This window comes from Chiloscyllium plagiosum, chromosome 10 (assembly GCF_004010195.1).
Source record: "Chiloscyllium plagiosum isolate BGI_BamShark_2017 chromosome 10, ASM401019v2, whole genome shotgun sequence".
Classification (NCBI taxonomy): domain Eukaryota; kingdom Metazoa; phylum Chordata; class Chondrichthyes; order Orectolobiformes; family Hemiscylliidae; genus Chiloscyllium; species Chiloscyllium plagiosum.
Genome location: NC_057719.1, coordinates 89,795,971 through 89,817,490, shown reverse-complemented (window position 1 = coordinate 89,817,490; position 21,520 = coordinate 89,795,971). Strand labels below are relative to the sequence as shown.

Genomic DNA, 21,520 nt, shown 5'->3' with positions numbered 1-21,520 from the left:
AATGATCAGGAGTCAGGTGAATAGTTGAGATAGAGGTGTAAATTCTCTGAATAGAATCTCTGTAATGGATAGCATCAAGAAATAGATTGAAACTTTATTTTGTGGTGGTGGTGACATCATTTAAAGAGTCTTTTATATTTAGATAGCTTGTTGTGATATATTTTGTTTGTGTTAAAAATGTTCTGTTAAAGAAAATCTGCACGCATTTGTCAACACCTCAGTGACTGATCACAACCTTAACCAACTAAATGAAAACAACATCTATCAAGTTAGTTTTCATTCTGAAATAGGACTTGCTTTATAATACAGTCAGCTGGGACTATAACATTATATTGAAAATCCCTTGGATAGGTGAGTACCATTCTGTACATTTACTGATGGATTTTTAGATCTGTCAAAGTCTTCCTTGTATTTGGTTTTGTTTGTAAATTAGATTGTAAATCATTTATTATAACATTACAAACTGTGGTTCAAGCACCAAACCTTGTGGAATATCACATCCTACACTGTTCCTGCCTGTGTAATAAACTTTTAACTTTAAAATACAAAAACACAGAATTGGTGCGGTGTTAAGAAAGGTAAATCAAACAAACTATGGAGGATCGGTGACATCTATTTTTAAAGGCCTGAAGAGTACAGCAGGAAAGATGAAGAGACAACAAGGGACGTGTTCTATTGTTAAGTAAAAGCTGAAAATTGTGCTGTGCTGGGAGAGAAGAGCAGCATGCGGGGCATCATTATCCTGGGGCTTCAAAGGAATGAGGAAACAATCACCATGGCAACAAAGATAAAGATTGTAATGCAGAGATGCATGAAGAAGAGAAAATTGTGTCAAAGTATTACAAATATTACACACAGCATTCCTTCAAATTTAAGGCACGTGTTTTGTTTTGAAAATAGTTAAGATTGAAATCCCTTTCTATACTAAGTATAGGCACATGTGCTGGAGGTACAGGTAGTTATTTTTTAAATCATGTGCAAACATGTTGCAGAGGGGGTCCCTTAATACAATGAATATAGTATAGCATTCCATAATCTTTTTGATGAACAAAATCCATAACTACTGATTCTGGAACAAATGTATAATGTTTCACATTGTCACCTGCACTTTAAGTGCTATGACTTTGCTCAGCAAATTGTAAAATAGAAATGCTTGCGAAACATTCTTAAGCCGAGGATTGCATCTATTTCAGAATATGCTCTCAACTCAGGCAGAAATGCTGCCCTAACTCTTCCTCTCCCTGGGGTCCCAATACTAGAATAACCCAGCTGTAACAGAGCAATCTGTCATCTGCGCACGTAACAGATTCTGTCAGAAGACAAAACAAATCTGTCAAGCATAGTAAAAAGAAAGATTAAATTAGCCAAAAACAAAGCAGCCAACAAAATAATATCAATGGAAAGAGAAAAAGACAGCAGAAATATTTCAGCAAAAACCATTAAAACAGGGTTATTTACCTAACAGAAAACATGATTTTCCCTATAGATGCCCAAAAGCAGCATGATGCATTGGCACTACAAGCTGGAATACAAATACAGCCAGATTTCAGGGACAAAGTCACCTTCAAAACTGAATATTAGGTACGATGTAGTCAGACATACAGCCACCTCTTTCCCAGCAAGGAGCAAACAAAGCCAACTACAGCAGCTGACTCTATCCACAGCCCATTGTTTGCCTATATCTTAGTCTGCAGCATCATGGTATTTTATATAGAAAGGCAAAACAAGCCATCCAAATTTTTAAAGGAACTGCCTAATTAGCTCAAAACACTGTACTCTTTGCTCAAAATACTGCATTTTTAATCCCTTTGGGATAAGAAACTCTTCACTTATCTTGATTAAAGCCTTGCAGTGTATTTCATAGTGTAAAACAAAAATCTGTACAACTAAACTAAACAAATTAATCCAAATTAGCATGAGGAATCATTCCTTTGAAAATGCCACTAATCATGCTGTCATCTCTTTCATCACTCCGCTGATGGAAGGTAAAGCTTGCAATGCGGAGATGTAAGAGGAGAAAATTCTGTCAAAGTACTACATCCACAATTCCTTCAAATTTAAAGCAAACCATTTGTTTTTGAGTATGCCCGAGAACAGTATAGAAAGGGATTCCAATCCTAACTAAATATAGGCATATGTGCTGGAGGTACAGGTAGTTATTTTTGAAATCATCTGCAAACAAGCTGCAGATTCCCTTAATACTTAGCACTGATAATCTTAGTACATAAAATATTACACGGCAGTACAGGCCCTTCGGCCCTCGATGTTGTGCTGACCTGTGGAATCAATCTGAAGCCTAGCTATCCTACACTATTCCATTTTCATCCTTATGTTTATCCAATGACCATTTAAATACCCTTAAACTTAGGAGTCTACTACTGTTGCTGGCAGAGCGTTCCACACCCCACTATTCTCTGAGTAAAGAAACTACCTCTGACATCTGTTCTATATCTATCACCCCTCAATTTAAAGATATGTCCCCTCATTCCAGCCATCACCATCCAGCTCTCACTGTTCACCCTATCTAACCCTCTGATTATCTTGTATGTCTCAATTAAGTCACTGCTCAACCTAACAAAAACAGCCTCAAGTCCCTCAGCCTTTCCTCATAAGACCTTCCCTCCATATCAGGCAACATCCTAGTAAATCTCCTCTGAACCCTTTCCAAAGCTTCCACATCCTTCCTGTAATGCGGTGACCAGAACCAAACACAATGCTCCAAGTGCGACCACACCAGAGTTTTGTACAGCTGCAGCATTTCCTCATAAGACCTTCCCTCCATATCAGGCAACATCCTAGTAAATCTCCTCTGAACCCTTTCCAAAGCTTCCACATCCTTCCTATAATGCGGTGACCAGAACCAAACACAATGCTCCAAGTGCGACCACACCAGAGATTTGTACAGCTGCAGCATGACCTCGTGGCTCTGAAACTCAAATCCCTCTACAAATAAATGCTAACACACTGTACACCTTCTTAACAACCCTATCAACCTGGGTGGCAACTTTCAGGGATCTATGCACATGGACACAGATCTCTCTGCTCATCTGCACTACCAAGAATCTTACCATGAGCCCAGTACTCTGTATTCCTGTTTCCCTTCCAAAGTGAATTACCTCACACTTTTCCACATTAAACTCTAATTGCCACCTCTCAGCCCATCTCTGCAGCTTAGCTATGCCTCTCTGTAACCTGCAACATCCTTCAGCACTATCCAGAACTCTACCGATCTTAGTGTCATTCGCAAATTTACTAACCCATCCTTTATGCCCTCATCCAGATCATTTATAAAAATGACCAACAGCAGTGGCCCCAAAACAGATGATTGCGGTACACCACTAGTAACTGAATTCCAGGATGAACATTTCCCATCAACCACCACCCTCTGTCTTCTTACAGCTAACTAATTTCGATCCAAATTTCTAAATCACCCTCAATAACATGCCTCTGTATTTTGTGCAATAGCCTACCAAAGGGAACCTTTTCAATCGCAGTACTGAAATCCATATACAGAGGAACTTCAATTATCTGAATACCAATTATCTGAAAATTGGATTATCCGAAGGAGATCTCTCGGTCCCAATGGAAACATTGCATCAAAGATATGTTTCCAGTGATTGCGACTTTTGTTTAGTGATTAAACAGGCACCGTCTCCAAATGACGGACCTCCCGCCCTCTCTCTCCCTGCACTTTCCCTGGAGTTCTACACAGGGATGTACCCTAAAGCCCCCCCTTCCTCAGATAATCTCTCCAACACTGTCCTGTACAGGGCAAAGGTGGAACCTGCTGAAAAATGTGTTGCTGGAAATGCGCAGCAGGTCAGGCAGCATCCAAGGAGCAGGAGAATCGATGTTTCAGACATGAGCCCGAATGGATGCTGCATGACCTGCTGCACTTTTCCAGCAACACATTTTCAGCTCTGATCTCCAGCATCTGCAGTCCTCACTTTCTCCTCAAAGGTGGAACCTGTCAAAACGTTACAGTAAAAAGTTGTGTGGGGGGCTGTGGCTGTGTGCGCATTATTTGGAGACTTACCCCATAAAGGCAACTGCAGCAGTCTTGTTGTTGGTGTCCGTTCCAGCTGCCGCGGAGAGGGGCAGTGTTGGGGGCAGGAGATGGTGTTGCACGGGGTTGGGGGCAGGAGGAGGACGTTGTCGGACGGGGCCTCGTGCGTTGTGTGCTGCTGCAGTCTTCTGAATGGGGAGCAGACTTTAAAAACTCCGAGCCCCAGAGAAAAGGCATTTAAATTGATTAACCAAATTATCGATTATCCGAACGAAATAGTGCCTGCCCATCTCGTTTGGATAATCATGGTCCTCCTGTATACTACAATCAATTGCTTTACCCTCATTCACCTGTTTGGCCACTATCTCAAAAAACTCAAAGGTTTGTGAGGCATGACCTACCCTTCACAAAACCGTGTTGACTATCCCTAACCAACTTATTCCTCTCTAGATGATTATAACTCCTATCTCTTATGACCTTTTCCAACACTTTATCCATAACCAAGTAAGGCTCACTGGTCTATAATTACCAAGGTGGTCTCTACTCCCCTTCTTGAACAAGGGGGCAACATTTGTTATCCTCCTCTTTGAGAAGCAAAGCCCATCTTACTTTTGTGAACAGGCAGACAGTAGCTAGGCAAGTTTGCTCATTGGTTTTCAAAATATTTCAGTGGAGTGGGATCTGGGTTTCCTCATGATCAAAGGCAAAAACTGTAACAGCACGAGAGAGTTCGGACAGGGCAGAATAGTGGGAAGGTAAGGAAAACCTTAGTTTCCGACTTGTGTTAATCCAAAAATAAAACCACTGACAGCTTAAATGTAAGTGGCAATCTAATGAAGGACTGAGGAGAATATTTTGTGTAGAATTACAAGGTTTTTATTTAAATTTTTAAAAATCTTCTAAATTTGAAATGCTGAAAACAGAATGTTTTGCTTGAATAGAATGAATTGGAGGGTTATTCAGAAATGCTGTGTCCTTTAATCTTCTCATTTCCTCAGTTTTACTAAGTGAGCGCTTCCCACAGATAGGACATACAATGCTGCTACTCAGTGTTAGTGATGGAGGGAAGCATCAATCAAATGGGCTGCTTTGTCTTGGATGGTTCGAGCATCTATAACGTCGCTGGATTTGCACTTATCCAGGCAATTGGGGAGTATTCTATCACACTTCTGACTTGTAGATGGAGGAGAGGAGAGGTGAGTTACTCCCAACCCTGAACTTGCTTCTATAGCCACAGTATCAATAATAGTCATCCAGTTTCTAATCAATTATAACTCCCAAAATATTGATACTGGGGAAATTAGTCATGGTAATGCCACGGAATGTCTCGGTCAAGATACTGTCTTGTTGGAGGTGGTCATTGTCTGGCCCTTAAGTAGCAAATAACAAAGGTGACACACTTATTCAAGAAAGGCTGCAAAGAAAAACCTGGGAACTATAGACCAGTAAGCCTAACATCTGTTGGCAGTAAGTTATTTGAGAAGATTCTGAGAGATAAGGTATACATGCATTTGGAAAGACAGGGCTCGATTAGGAGCAGTCAGCATGGCTTTGTGCGTGGGAGATCATGCTTGCAAATTTGTTGAGCTCTTTGGCGAAGTGACTAGGAAAGTTGAAGTGGGCAGGGTGGTAAATGTAGTATATATGGATTTCAGTAAGGCCTTTGATAAGGTTCCAGAGCAGCCTACCATTTGGAACATTAGAATGCATGGAATCTGGTGGGGAAATAGACCAATAAAAAAAAAATTGGAATCCTGAAGAAGGGTTATACCCAGAACGTCAACTTGTCCACCTCCTGATGCAACCCTGGCTTCCTGTGTTCTTCCAGTGTCCTGCTTGTCTGTTTTGGAATCCAGGGGGCAGCTGACAAATTGGACACACAATTGGCTTGATGGTAGGAGGTAGCGGATAATAGTGGAAGGATGCTTGTCAGACTAGTGGAGTGTCTCAGGGGTCATTGCTGGGCCCATTGTTGTTTGTTATCTACATCAATGATTTGAATGAGAATGTACAAGTCATGATTAGTAAATTTTCAGATGACACTAAAATAAAATATATTGTGGACAGTGAGGAAGGTTCTCAGAAATTGCAGCAGGACCTTGATCAGCTGGAGAGGTGGACCAAGAAATGGCAAATGGAATTTAATATAAATAAGTGTGAGGTCTTGCATTTTGGAAAGTCAATTCAAGGCAGGAGCTTTGTGGTGAATGGTAGAGCCTTAAGGAGTGTAGTGGAACAGAGGGACCTTGAAGCGCAGGTTCTCTGAAAGTGGAGTCACAGGTGGACAGGACAGTGAAGGCAGCTTTGAGCACACTGGCCTTCATCAGTCAGGCCACTGAGTATGGAAGTTGAGAAGTTATGTTGCAGTTATACAGGATGTTGGTGGGGCCACATTTGGAGTATTGTGTTCAGTTTTGGTCACCTTGCTATAGGAAGGATGTTATGAAACTGGAAAGGGTGCGGAAGAAATTTACAAGGATGTTACTAGGACTCAAGGGTCTGGGTTACAAGGAGAGGTTGGACAAGCGAAGACGTTTTTCTTTAGAGCACAGGAGACTGAGGATCTTATAGAAGTGTATAAGATTGTAAGAGGCATGGATAAGGTGAATGCATTCAGTCTTTTTCCCCCAAGAGTTGGGGAATCATGGACTAGAGGACATCAATTTAAGGGGAGAGGGGAAACAGTAAAAAGGAACCGGAGGGGCAACGTTTTACACAGAGCGAGGTATGTATACGGAATGAGCTGCCAGCAAAAATTGTTGAAGTAGGTACATTAACATTTAAAAGGTATTTGGACAAATACATGGGTATTAAAGGTTTAGAAGGATATGGGCCAATTGCAGGAAAACGGGGTTAGTGTAGGTGGACATTTTGATCAGCGTGGACCAGTTTGGGCCAAAGGGCCTGTCTCTATGCTGTAGGACTCTGACTAACTGACTGCACCTACTTTGGTGCAGCAATGGCCTGTTTGGAATACTTTTCTTTGTATTTATATTGAAGTCCTAACTGCAGATCTTGGAGGCACTATGATTTGTTTTTGTTTTAGTGGATTGATCTCAAAGCAGTTTTTAAATTCATTGCCATTTTGCTTCTTGGTGTTAAGTTCCAAGAAGAACCAGGAAGCCAAAATATTATGTAACAGGGAATTTATTCAGGTGGCGTTCACTCTGCAAGCACCAGAGTTAGACAGATTGAGTGGTTTTCTGCCCATGTTAACTATTGTTAGCTATTTAATGCTAACTAGTATGCTGTTATTTCTTTATTGTTCCAGTTATTCTATGAAGGTCTTTAATGTTTAACTTTTCAAATTTTGTTTGTATTTTACTACTTTGTACCTAGGTACTTTTGTACCCAAGGTGGTGCCGTGAGACTCAACATTATACAATTTTCACTGCACTGCTGTACTTGAGTACACGTGACAATAAAAATCTAAATCTTAATATGGCCAAAGATGTCATGTGATCAGATTCTAAGTGTGACAGCCCATCATACTCACTAAATACACAACAAGATACATTCCATTTGCCCAAAACATGTTGGTCTTCCAGCACAAAGTTACATTTGACTTAGTGTTGCAACATGGCATATTCCAAAGTCAACAACTAGGTGCTGAGACATACTAAAGCTTGCAGGAGGCGCTGCACACAGTGGAGAAAGATTGCCGTTTAAGGCATTTCAACAATAGTGAACAGAGGGGCTGATGACTTGTATATCCTATTGGGTTCCAAGTCTGTCACCATGTAGAAAGTGTCATAGGTTTTACACGTGGATTGAATGTACTTAACAGCATGCTCAATGAAGAGAGTTATATTTTGTATTTTCGCATAACCTAACGAAGCTTTTTGATATTTTATGATCTAAAGTACAATTTTGTAAAAAAGAAAACTTTTCTTCAGCAATATGAACGAGAGGAATTTCATACCAGTTGTGATACTTTGCCAACAGGTAAGTTGTCAAAAACATAAAAATACAATTCAATTTTAAACAGACTAGTCAAAAAGGTATTTTTTTTCCTTTATTAAAGATTAAAACAGAATCAAATCACTAATTGAAAATTAAATAAGCCCTACTTCTTCCTCAATACAAAACAAATCATACATTTTTAAAATGTATTTTGCAATTTTGAAGCATTTGTTTTATAACCTAAACCTAATGGTATAAAGGAATATTGGCTGATTTCAGCACTCACCAAACTTGATTTCACATAGTCTCAGCCTGGGGTCTTCAGGGGGATGCAGGCGTCTCTTCTTTCGCCAGCAGCGTGCAGGGTAAGTGTACAACTGCCCTGGCGCCACCCCTACAAGATATATCAATCCTGGATCAGAACCCCATGTGCATGAGACAGTTAAATAAAAGCATAAATTCTTGACAGTGAGCTAGTTTTAAATAATTTTGCTCAGGGATTTTCCTTCAGAGTTAGAGGATCAGTGGCCTGATTTTCAACCCAATTCTCCAGATACACACAGATTACACAGACCAGAAGGAAATTAAGAGAGCAGCAACTGGATTGTTGCGTCCATGAAATGGTTACTCCACAAGTGGTCAGGGCAGTAGCTAGGTGGCCATTAAGAAAGGGGAAGGAAGTACAGACATTTAAAGGTTTTTACTGCTCTAAAACAGATATTTAGCATTAGATAATGTTGGAAGTGACAATACCGTAAAGCATTGCAGTCTAGACCATGATACTAACTGGTGAGAGAATACACAAGAGGGAATTGCAAGGTATTGAAATGCAGCCAGACCTCATAGTTGGGAACGTACTGTTTTTTCTGTAGTGCATTATGCCAGGCTAAAAAGGTTATCACAGGACCCAGAAATTGGGGTATACCATAGTACCAACAGCACAGACCCTATCCTATAGTCAGATTTTCCAGAGTTAGGGAAAGAATAAATAATTTGGATCCTCAAGGTTGGTTTTCTCAGAATGACTCAGCCTTGTGCTAGCAGGAATAGCAATAGGGTGTTGAAGAGGAACCACATATTGCTGAATGCACTGATTCTTGGTTTGTTTGGATTAGTTCTGGACCAGAAGATACGAATTTAAAAATGGAGATGCTGCAACAACTCAAAAAGGACAGAGAACTGTAGTGGTTAGGGAGGGTTGAAACTACATGCAAGCAAGAATATAATGTGTTCAAGTAAGATAGGGAAGGAGACAAAGGGAGGTGGGTTTGAAATAGAGATTTAATGAAGACATTAAAATGTTAAAAAAGGAGTTGTCCTAGAGTGGACAGGGGCAGAACCGTTATGATTGGCATTTGGTTTGACAGAATGTGGTAGTAAGTAGCCCAAGCAAAACCAGAGTTAATGGGAATCAGTGGGGGAAAAAAAACTCTTCACTGGTTGGTGTCATCCTAGCACAAAGAAAGATAGCTCTGTCCATTTGATGTCAATCATCTCAGTCCCAGATCATTATCATAGTTCAAGTAGGTAATAGCAAGGGAAAAACTATAGATCCCAAGCAGCAGTTCAGCAATGGGGTACAGTACAAACCAGGAAATACTGTGGGCTTCTAAGAAAAGTTACAACAATAACTGGTGATTTTAATATGCATTCTGACTGGAATAATTAAATTGGCAAGAGAACACAAGGAAGGAGATTGTTTCTTAGATCAATATGTGGGGAACCAAACAGGTAGAGTAGCTTTTTATTTGTCATTTCTAATACAACTGATACAGTAAAGCAGACATGCCATTCTGGATTGGGTATTGCACATTAAGGTGGGATTAATGATTGACCTCACAGTAAAGAATTCAAGCTGAGTGTTCATAATATGCAAGAATTTCAAATGCAGTTTGAGGGTGAGAAACTAGAGTCCCACACTAGCATTCTGGAGTTAAACAAAGTTAAACATAGGCATAAGGACAAATTTAGCCCAAATGGACTGGGCTGAAAGACAAAAGGTAGGACAGTTGATGAGCAGTGGCAGGTGTTTTTCTCCCAACTAAATTATATTCCAGTGAGGAAGAAAGGTATAAGGGAAGGAAAACACATCCATGGCTAAGCAAAGAAATTAAAGATAACAATGACATAAAATAAGGCACCCCATGTTGCAAAGGCCACTGGCAGGCTGGAGGATTGGGAAATTTTAAAATTCAACAAAAATGTTACTAAAAAAGTAATAAGAGAAAGTAAGTTATGAAAGAGTGGTAGCACAAAATTTAAAAATGGATAACAAAAACTTGTACATGTCTATAAAAGGAAAAGAGTAGCTGAAGCAAATGCTGGTCCATTGGAGTAGGAGATTAGAGAATTAATAGTAGAGAACAAAAATGGCAGAGACAATGTATTGGCTCACTTTTCATGGTGGAGGATGCTAGTACTATCTCAATAGCAACAGGTAATGCAAGGATCATAGGAAGGGAGGAACTTGGAACAATCACCACTTGGGAAGAAAAATACTGAGTTAACAATTGAGATTGAGGGCAGGGGCAAGTCCCCAGGGTCTGAAAGCCTATACCCTAGAGTCCGTAAAGGAAGTGGCAATAGATATGGTGGATCTACTGGTTATAATAATCCGAAATTCTCTCAAATGTAGGAAAAGGATTGGAAAGATGCTAATATAACACTCCTATTCCAAAAAAGGAGTCAAAGTAGGAAACTAGACTAGTTAGTTTAACATCTCTCATTGGGAAATTATTAAAATTCTTGATTAAGGAAGTAATAACAGGACATTTGGAAAGTCAACTCGCAATCCATCAGAGTCAGCATGGTTTTATGAAAGGTAAATAGTGTTTGACTAGAGTTCTTTGAAAATGTAACAAGCAATGCAGATAACTGGGATTTTTTTAGGCATAGTACATAGAGTAATAGAGATGTACAGCACAGAAACGGACCCTTCGGTCCAACTTGCCCATGGTGCCCAGACATCCTAACCTAATCTAGTCCCATTTGCCAGCACTTAGCCCATATCCCTCTAAACCCTTCCTATTCATAAAACCATCCAGATGCCTCTTAATGCTGTAATTGAACCAGCCTCCATCACTTCCTCTGGCAACTCATTTCATTCACACATACCACCCTCTGCATGAAAAGGTTGCCCCTTGGGTCTCTTTTATATCTTTCCCCTCTCACCCTAAACCTATGCCCTCTAGTTCTGGACTCCCGCATCCAGGGAAAAGACCTTGTCTGTTTATACCTCAAGATTTTATAAACCTCTAAGGTGACCCTTCAGCCTCCGACGTTCCAGGGAAAACAGCCCCAGCCTATTCAGGCTCTCCCTATAGCTCAAATCCTCCAACCCTGGCAACATCCTTGTAAATCTTTCAAGTTTCACAACATCCTTCTGATAGGAAGATCAGAATTACACGCAATATTCCAAATGCGGCCTACATGCAATATGACCTCCCAACTCCTGTACTCAATATTCTGACCAATAAAGGAAAGCATACCAAATGCCTTCTTCACTATCCTGTCTACCCGCGACTCTATTTTTAAGGAACTATGAACCTGCACTCAAAGGTCTCTTTCTTCAGCAACACTCCCTAGGACCTTACCATTAAATGTATAAGTCATGCTAAAATTTGCTTTCCCAAAATGCAGCACCTCGCATTCCTCAGCTCATTGGCCCCTCTGATCAAGTTCCTGCTGTCATCTGAGGTAACCTTCTTCACTGTCCATTACGCCTCCAATTTTGGTGTCATCTGCAAATTAACTAACCATTCCTCCTACGTTCACATCCAAATCATTTATATAAATGATCAAAAGCAGTGGACCCAGCACGGACACTGGTCACAAGACTCCAGTCTGAAAAACAATCCACCACCACCCTCTGTCTTATACCTTCGAGCCAGTTCTGTATCCAAATGGCTAGTTCTCCCTGCATTCCATGAGATGCTAATGATCTAAACTTCCATTTGATAACGTGCTACACAAATGTTACTATACAAGGTGAATTCACATGGAAATAGAAATAAGAGTCCTTTTCTGTTGACAAGTTGCAACTAGTGGGGTTCCACTGGGGTCAGTCCTTGGGTACAACTATTTACAATCTATTTCTGGATCAGTGGTGCTGGAAGAGCACAGCAATTCAGGCAGCATCCGAAAAGCTTCGAAATCGACGTTTCGGGTAAAAGCCCTTCATCAGGAAGGGCTTTTGCCCGAAACGTCGATTTCGAAGCTTTTCGGATGCTGCCTGAATTGCTGTGCTCTTCCAGCACCACTTATCCAGAATCTGGTTTCCAGCATCTGCAGTCATTGTTTTTACCTATTTACAATCTATGTTAATGACTTGGATGCAGGCATAGAAGGTACTATAGCCAAATTTGCAAATGACACTAAAATAGGTGGGACAGTAAGCTGGTATAAAGAAATACATTTACAAATAGATATGGACAGGTTAGGTGAATGGACCAATTTTTGGCAGATGGAATCCAATGTGGATTAGTGTGAAGTTGTCCATTTTGGTGAGAAGAATAGAAAGGCAACTTATTTTCTAAATGGAAAGAAATTTCAGAGTGCTTCAGTGCAGAGGAGATCTGGATGTCCTCGAGCAGGTAATAAGGCGACAAATGGAATTTTGGCATTTATTGCTAAAGGGAGAGAGTATTAAAGCTGTGAATTGTTGTTAACTTAAGTGTTGAACACACTTGGAGTATTAGTGAGAGTTTTGGTCACCTTAATTGGAGGGATGTCAGGTTGCTGGCAATTCATGGGACATTCACTAAATTGATTCTAGAAGGGAGATGCTTGATTTATGAAGACAGTAGTTTAGGAGAAAGTCAGGACTGCAGATGCTGGAGATCAGAGCTGAAAAAAGGTATTGCTGGAAAAGCACAGCAGGTCAGGCAGCATCCAAGGAGCAGGAGAATCGACGTTTCGGACATGAGCCCTTCTTCAGGATTCTCCTGCTCCTTAGATGCAGATTGAATAGTTTAGGCCTATACACTCTGGAGTTTGAAAGAATGAGATGAGATCTAAATGGAGGTTTACAAGATGCTGAAAGCTTTTCAAAAAGTAGATGTGGAAGGAAGTTTCCTCTTGCGGGGCAATCTAGAATACAAAGTCTAGTTTTAAGGATAAACAATAGAAAAATTAAAACAGATGAGGAGGAATTACTTCTCTCAAACCCATTGTAAATTCGTGGAATTCATTCCCCCAGAGTGCGTTGGTTGCCTGGACATTGAGTAAATCTGACCAGGAGATAGAAAGATTTTTAATTAGTAACTGGTTCAAACAGGGCTGGACAGTAAAAAGACGACTAAGATAAGATCAGCTGTGATCATACTGAATGGTAGAGTAGGCTTGAGGGCTCAAATTGCCTCCTCCTGTGTCTAGTTCTTTTGATATGATGTTCTTCTATCCTCACAACCTACAACCTGTCATCTCAACGACCTTCGAATCATAACGGGTTCAGAAGTGGTGATGTTCATGAATCATTTCACAACGTTCAGGATTGTTCAGAATTCTTCAGATGCTAAAACAGTGTTCAAATGCAGTAAAATATGGACATTTTCAAAAGCTTGGTCTGACAAGTGAGAAGTAATGAGCACCATTTCGACCACACAAGTCACAATCTTTGACTGGAGCGAATTTAACTATTTCTCTTAGACATTTAATGGCATTACCATTCATTTTCCCCATCGTTAACAACCTGTGGGCTACTACTGACCAGAAATTGAACGAGACTAGCCATACAAATACTGTGGCTACAAGAGCACATCAGAAAGTAGGAATCCTGCAGCAAGGAATTCACATCCCAATTCCTCAAGCATGGTTTATCTGCAAGGCACAAAACAGGGATGTATGGAATATTGCCTACTTGCCTAAATGAATACAGCTGGACACCACCAGAAAAAAAAGCCCTGCATTAGCATCCACAATGGTATCAGTAACGTGCATGGTCCACAAGATGTAAAGAAATTCACCAAAATTCTACCGAGAGCACCCTCCAAATCTTCGACAACTAGATCTAGAAGGACAAGGGCAGCACTTACATGGGTACACCACCAACTGCACATTCTCCTCTAAGCCACTCATCATTCTAAATTGGAATTACAACGCTATCCTATTCCTTTAGTCTAAATGAGTCATAATCCTGGAAATGTCTACCTAACACCATTGTGTACACCTAAACCAAATGGACTGCAGCAGTTCAAGGCAGCAGCTTACTAGCACCTTCTCAAGGGCAACATGGGATGGACAATAATGGAAGTGTCAAGCCACCACAGGGAGTGAGAGAGATACAATATATTTGCACTGAAATGACATTGTAGTGATTGCAACAAGGTCAGCCAAGTGGACCAGGTTAAAAGCTACAATGAGGGAGCCCTGGCTGACAGATCTAAACAGAAGTGTTAGAGATTCTGTTCACTCAGAGCTGGCTCTGACAAAGCTGGACCAGCGACAAATACTAAGCATGTGAGACTTGGTGGCAGGACACCAATGTTTGTGGTATTATTTCAGTAGCAACGAGAGAATAAAAATGCTCCTGAAGAAATCTGCCCACAACAGCTGTCTGAATTGGGTAAGCATTTCTGGCAACATGCAGTTATTTTGGAAGCTTGACTCGTTTGACCCTGAAAACTGGACCTAGTACATAGAAGGAACTTTTTTTTTAACCATAGGTAAATGACAATTGGGGCAGACAAAAAGCAATAAGTAATTCTCCTGACAGCTTGTGGACTGGCAGGTTTCTCGATAATCAGGATCCTGACGTTTCCTGAGGCACCCAGATTCTAAAACCTTTCAACAGGTAACAGATTCAGTTAAGAAATATTACGACCTCAAGTCTAATCTAATTCCTAAATGCTATCGGTTTTATTCGGCAGTTCGAGAACGAGGGGAAATCAGTGTCAGGATTTTTGAGGAGTTAAGATGACTGGCAGAGACTTGTGACGTTTTGTTAACCCTGAATGAGATGCCAAGAGACCATTTGGTACGTGGGATTAATGATGTAACTGTGCAAAAGCAGCGACTGGCCAAAGCCCACCTGGACTTCAAACAGCCACGGCATCTGGCTTTGTCATTAGAAAATGTGGCAAATGGAGCATATGAGCTACAGATTAAGCCAATAGAAATGGATACCCTTGCCAGGCCAACTAAGCTTGGGGAACACCACTTGAGTGAAGATACTTGCACAGCCTCATTCATGATATTTCCTGAACAGAAATAAGTCAGCCCACAGCAAAGCCCCAAAACAAAGTGAAGCCTTGGCAAAATGGTTAACACTTCGTTCAGGATTCACGCTGGCAAGCCACTGTAATTGGTGCTGACATGCAGACTCAAGACAGGAAGAGTCCCACTATGCCCTAATTGAGTAAGAGAACTCAGACTGGTATACAGAAGGGTACACAACCTAGAAAGCCCACCCACATCTGGTTTGGAACAGTTAAATTGCTTAGCGACATCCAAATCAGAGCCAAATCAAATAATGATCTGGTTAAATAGTCACCTGGTTCTAACAGAGGTTGATGCTAGCACAGCTAGATCAGTGATTGCAGAACCAGTCTTTAACAAAATTTGTTCTGGATTCCAACCTTTAAGTTTGTGAAAGACCTTGGCGAGACTGAGAACCTGAGCCAGGGAAGCCTTACAGATTAAGGGTACATTTTGGTTCCAGTCTCACATGAGAAGCAGCTGGTTCAATTACCACTGATTGTAGCACAGTAAATAACTTGGTTGGATCCAAGCCTGATGGGGGAAAACAACCAGAATTGAAATTTTCTGGACCCAATGAGACCTGACCACCAGACAGTATGGCATACTACTAGGGGGAGCAAGAGTGATCGTCCTGAATAAAGATCACCATCAGATTCTGCCTGAACTCCACCAGGGTCATCCAGGGTGTCCAAAACAAAGATGCTGGGGACAGGTTATGTCTGGTAGCCAGGAATGGATGCAGACATTGCTGTGTTGGTGTCCAGAGTGCCAAAGACAAAAAAAAAGGCCAGTAGCTCTCCCACATTCATGAGAATAGCCAGATAAACTCTGGATTAGGTTACACTGTAGTCTCAAGAGCTCAACGTTCTTAATTATTGTGAATGCTCACTCAAAGTGGTTGGATGTGATACTCGTCAGACAGGGTGACGACAATAGAAAAGTGGCAAACATCTTTTGCCATACACTGCTCACTGATGTGTTGGTCACAAAAAGCAGGCCATTTACCCGAAGGGAATCTGTGTATTTCAATGGCATTTGACACATAAGGATAGCTCCATTCCATCTATTGTCCAATGGTCTGAAGGAAAGAACAGTCCAAACTTTGAAGGCAGGCTTAAGGAACCAGCTCACAGCTTCACTCGATAGCAACCTACCCCAGTTCCTAATTGATTAACTGGACCATTCAACTACAAGGATAGCTCCAGAGTTGCTAATGGGGAGAAGATTCAGCATCAGGTTAAATCTGATCTTCCCAGACCTCTGGGGTCAGGGGGTGGGGAAAGAAAGACGAAACGGCATCAGGAACACCAATACTGGACATAAGACTCAGCTAAGCGAGAGAGATATTTTATTCCAGGGACAAAGTTTGGGGTCGGAATCACTGGAATGGCCCTGCAAGGGTAAAAGGCATAGCCGATCATGCACGTGGACTATATGAAAGCTGCTAACTTGTAAATGGCGTAGGAGCAAAACATACTTGCCACCTCAAAACAAAGACTGTCAGAATACTAGTGTTCTCTCCTTCTGTCCAGAATGGAAGAAACCTTGGAGTCGGAGATGGACACTGCAGATGTTGCAGCCTTGATCCCTTTACTGCCTGAAGCAAAAGGTGAATTTCTTCCAAATGCTCAGGCGCAACAGTTGTGCCATGGTCCGATACAGGTTATCTGTATCTGAGGCTCAGTCAGAGAAACTAGACCCGGTGTGAAAATCACCCAGAAGAGGTGAGAAGAAAAAGAACAGGTCTATGTTGCTGGACTTGGAGGGGGAGGGATGTAGTGATTGCAAAAAGGTCAGCCAGGCAGACCTCATTAAAAATAGAAGTTCCATGAGTATGGCTGTTAACCTGGTCTAGAGAGATAGAAAGCGTTTTGAAAGTTCTGTTCACTCTGGAGAACTGGATCGGAGGAAGCCGAATCAATTTAAAGTACGATACATGCATAACAGTCAGAGGACAACAGCACAGAAAAAAGCCTTCGGCTCATCAAGTCTGCACCAGGCAAAAAGGACTTAACTACTCTAATCCAGTTTCCACCATTTGGTTCCTAACCTTAAATGCCTTGTATCACAAGAGCACATCTAAATGCTTCTTAAATGTTATTTTACCTCCATGTAGGCAACGAGTTCCGGATTCCCATCATCCTCTGGTTGGAAAAAACGTTTCCTCACATCTCTTCTAAACTTTCTCCCCTTTACCTTAAATCTACACCTTCTGACCCCTCCTGTCAAGAAGGCAAGTTTCTTCCTGTCTACTCTACAAATCCCACTCATAACGTATACGTTCTAATAAAGACACACTGTTTGCTTTCATCAGTCAAGGCACAGGTAAGAAGAGCAGGGAGGTCATGTTCGAACTGTACTGAACTTTGGTTAGATGATAGCTAGTCATTCTGGTCCCTCTACTATAGTAAGGATGTGACTGCACTAGAAGAGGTAGGTTCATCAGGATGTTGCCTGGGATGGAGAGCCTTACATATGAAATGAGGCTAGATAAGCTCAGGTTGCTTCCTTTGGAGCAGAGGTGGTTGAAGGGGGAACCTGATTGGAGGGGCATGGATGGATGGAGTGGAAGCAGCTGTTCCTTTCATTTATTGGGAATATGACAAGGGGGAATGATTTTAAGGAGAAGGGTTTCCATCCAGAGGGTGGTGGGATGCTGGAATGCACTGCCTGGGAGATGGGAAACCTCACAACCTTTAACAAGTACTTGGATGAGCACTTGAAACGTCATAACATTCAAGCCTATGAGCCAAATATTGGAAAGTGGGACTAGTGTAGATTTAAAGTAGCTTTTTTGTTGATATGGACTTGATGAGCTGAAGAATCTCATCTGCACTGTATGATTCGGAGATTGCCTTGTTTCACATGGGATAGGGAGCATTTTAATTGCATGGAACAGGCTGGAAAAATCAATCCATCATTGCCGTTCATGTTCCCAAAGCACCTCACTTTAAACTGTTCAGTATCAATTTAAGTGAGCACCCTGCAAGACTTAAAATTGCCTGTTAAAATTTCAAACCTACAGTGATACTTCAGGCATGTTGCGCCATGTCAGAAACTAAACAGTGAACTCCTCCCCCCTAGCCCGCGCACCCCCCCCCCCTTCCAAGTGGACACAAACCTGGGCCTCTGTGCCTCTTTTCCATCCAAATGTAGCAATTATTTTGTGCGACACCAGTCTGAGAGTCCAGAAATGGCAGACGGACACTGCGTTCTGCACACAGCCGGGCATTGTAATTCCGGCAATGTTCAATGGCTTCCTTGTAGAACTGTTCTCCTAGTCTATAGGAAGACAAGAAGCAATTTATCATTAGAGAAACATCCAAAACCACACACACAAAAGTTTACATTAGTCTAAAGCAAACATTCCCAAACTATGATCATGACAGAGTTAAATTTGTGATTACAAGCTCAGAGGCAGCAGTAACTGCTTTTTGACAACTGCAAGACTCCTTCGAAAGAATCCCATTGTTAGAAGCCATAACATAGAAACAAGTTATAATGAGGATTATGGTAACAGAGAATCCCTATTGCAGCCCCATAGCAATGCCCTAACCACTCGAGTTGACCTGCACGGTTTGAATTTGAGTTAAATGCAGAGTGTGTGAAACCAGAGGTTGGGCAAGTGAGAGATCTTAAGGGTTAATCGCTTGCTAAAGTCAAAATTTTTGTTTATATTTAACAACTAACTAAAATCTACTGTTTAAAGACATTATTTCTTCCTGGTTTAAATGGGGACTAACAAGCTGTCAGAGCAGATCTAATTAATGAACTAGAATTAAGCTGACTTAAGTGATTTAACTGATTTTTGATAGAACACAAATAATTTAAATTAATTGAAATAAATATTAACAAAATATTAACATCCGGATGCCACAACAATCCATGATAACAACATCCTGTGCTAAGTATCTACAGCTTGAGGAGCTTCAATTAAGTGTCTGAGCTGAGCCACAGACATACGGTAAAGGAAGTTTCCATAAAATAGTTACATTATTTAGGTTAGTTAAAATGACATAAACAGGGATCAGAGACAGGGAGGTGTGACTAGGAGTCAGGCAGGTAAAGGGATTTGAGAGCATGTGGGTGGTTGGAGGAAAGGCAGTCAGCCCTTGCAATTGTCCAACGTGTTACAACACCATAAGACAGAAGTATTTAGCCCATCAAGTCTGCTAAGCTATTCTGAGATTGCGATTAATCTCAATTGTCAACATTCTGCCTTTTCCTGAAAACTTTGATTCCTTTACCTCTTCCTCAGTCATATTGATGACGGTGTTGGTGCTGCCTCGTGCTCCCGCAGGTTATCAACTTCACCAACACCTTTCACCCTGCCCTTAAATTCACCTGGATCATTTTTGATACCTCCCTCCCCTTCCTGGACCTCTCTGAAAACCGACTCACCACTGACATTCATTTCAAACCTACTAACTCTATCAACTACACCTCCTCTCACCCACCTTCCTGCAAAAGTGCCAGGCCATACTCCTAATTCCTCCACCTCCGCTGCATCTGCTGCTAGAATAAGACGTTCATCAGGACATCCAAGATATCCTCCTACTTTAGGGATCACAGTTTCCCCTTCTCAATAATTAAGAATTCCCTCAACCGTATCTACTCCATCGCCCACACTCCTGCCCTCAAACCTCCCCCCCACACCGCCCAAAAATGAGAGTCCCCTTAATCTTCATCAACCTCCAAATCTAATGCATCATCCTCTGACATTTCTACCACTTACAAATCAGAAAAACAACCATTACAACTTATAACCACTAAAAAGATATTTCCTTCCCCACTCCTTTCCACTTTGAGCAGTAACCATTCACTCAGTGACTCCCTCATCAACTCTACACTCCCCACCAACCTCTCTACCAGACCCGGTGTTAAGTTCTTTTACTCTTGTGGTTCTTACACATTTGATGCAACTACAACACAGCAACTTCTGTGAACAAGCAACCAAATTTTATTAAGCACAGTACAGTACAAGCTTTGGAAAAACCCTGATCACTCTTTGCCATATTTGAGAGTTTTGTCCAGGGGTCTCTCTGGAGGAACCTTTAACATACACCCCTCAGTAACAAAGGACACAGTCTGTCCTTTATACAAAACTATGAACATCACAGTTAGTACTGTCCCAAGACAACCCTCAACTATCCCCTCAGTCACATGCCACTCAAGATACAATGCAGTGACCACCCCATCTCCAGAAACAATGAAATTCAAATCATCCCTAAATGGTCAAATCTGTTGCAAATTGTTTTTTGTAACTGTAAGGGAGTAGTCAAATTCCAATTGTAATGTTCTTATTGACTTCTCGATGAAAATGTAAATCCCTGAATGGCAAAGAAACCGGCCGTGTAATCCTCCCACATTCCACCTATAAGGCAAAGACACACTACTTTACCCCCGGGGCATTCAATTTCTTGCAGGTCAGTAGAGTAAATTAACTCTTTAATATCTCACTGGTACCTTTCCCTGCAACTACAAGAGGTGCAACATCTGCCTCCCCTCCCACCAAGGCCCCAAACAATCCTTCCATCCATTCCCCTACACTTTGTCCAACCTAATCTATTACATCCATTGCTGATGTGGTCTCCTCTATATTGAGGAGACTACACACAGACTCAGGGACCGGTTCACGGAGCACTGCACTCTGCACACATCAACCCATTGCCATCCATTTTAATTCTCCTTCCCACTCCCCTGGGGACATGTCCATTGTTGGCCTCCTACACTGTCAGATGAGGCCAAATGTAAACTGGAGGAACACCACCTGATATTCACCTGGGGAGCTTCCAACCCAATGGCCTCAATATTGACTTCACCAGCTTCAAATTCCTTTCACCCACAGTCTTATCCTCTATTCAGCCCTCCCCTCACCTCCCCAACCTGACCTGACCTATCCATCTTCTCACTCACCTTTCTGCTCCACTCTTCCCACTGACCAATCACAAGAAACCCACTACCTGCATCCACCTATTACCATCCCACTTACCCCTCCCCAGTCCCACCTCCCTCCATTTATTTCTGGGATTCGTCCCTCCTCTCCAGTCCTGAAGAAGGGTTTTGGCCTGAAACATCAATTTTCATGCTCCTTAGATGCGGTCTCACCTGCTGTGCTTTTCTAGTTTCACAAGTGCTGACTCTAGCTTCCAGCATCTGCAGTCCCTGTCTCCAAGAGTGCAGTCAGAGTTTGAATTGGGCTTTGGACTGTGTTTTCTGAGAGAAAGAATCTGACAGGTTGATGCTACAGCATGAAGATGTGAAAGCTCATAGCCTAACCTCCAACAAGCAGCTCATAGAAGCTCACATATTAGAAAATTAACGTTTAAGAATTTGTGCTTTCATCAGAGTGAACTGTAAACATGACAGCTGGAAATGTGTTGCTGGAAAAGCGCAGCAGGTCAGGCAGCATCC

General features: G+C 41.6%; 1 protein-coding gene across 8 annotated transcripts in view; it reads right to left on the bottom strand.

Moving 5' to 3' along the window:
- The window catches only part of dpf3 (D4, zinc and double PHD fingers, family 3), a 124,383-nt gene that overhangs the window by 62,885 nt on the left and 39,978 nt on the right, over positions 1-21,520 (bottom strand). For all 8 annotated transcript variants that reach the window (XM_043698365.1, XM_043698366.1, XM_043698369.1 and 5 more), the window contains exons 2-3: positions 18,228-18,388; positions 8,196-8,303 (exon numbers count right to left, since the gene is read on the bottom strand). In XM_043698365.1, the coding sequence (XP_043554300.1) occupies positions 8,196-8,303; positions 18,228-18,388 (269 nt within the window). The remainder of the gene's footprint in view (positions 1-8,195; positions 8,304-18,227; positions 18,389-21,520) is intronic.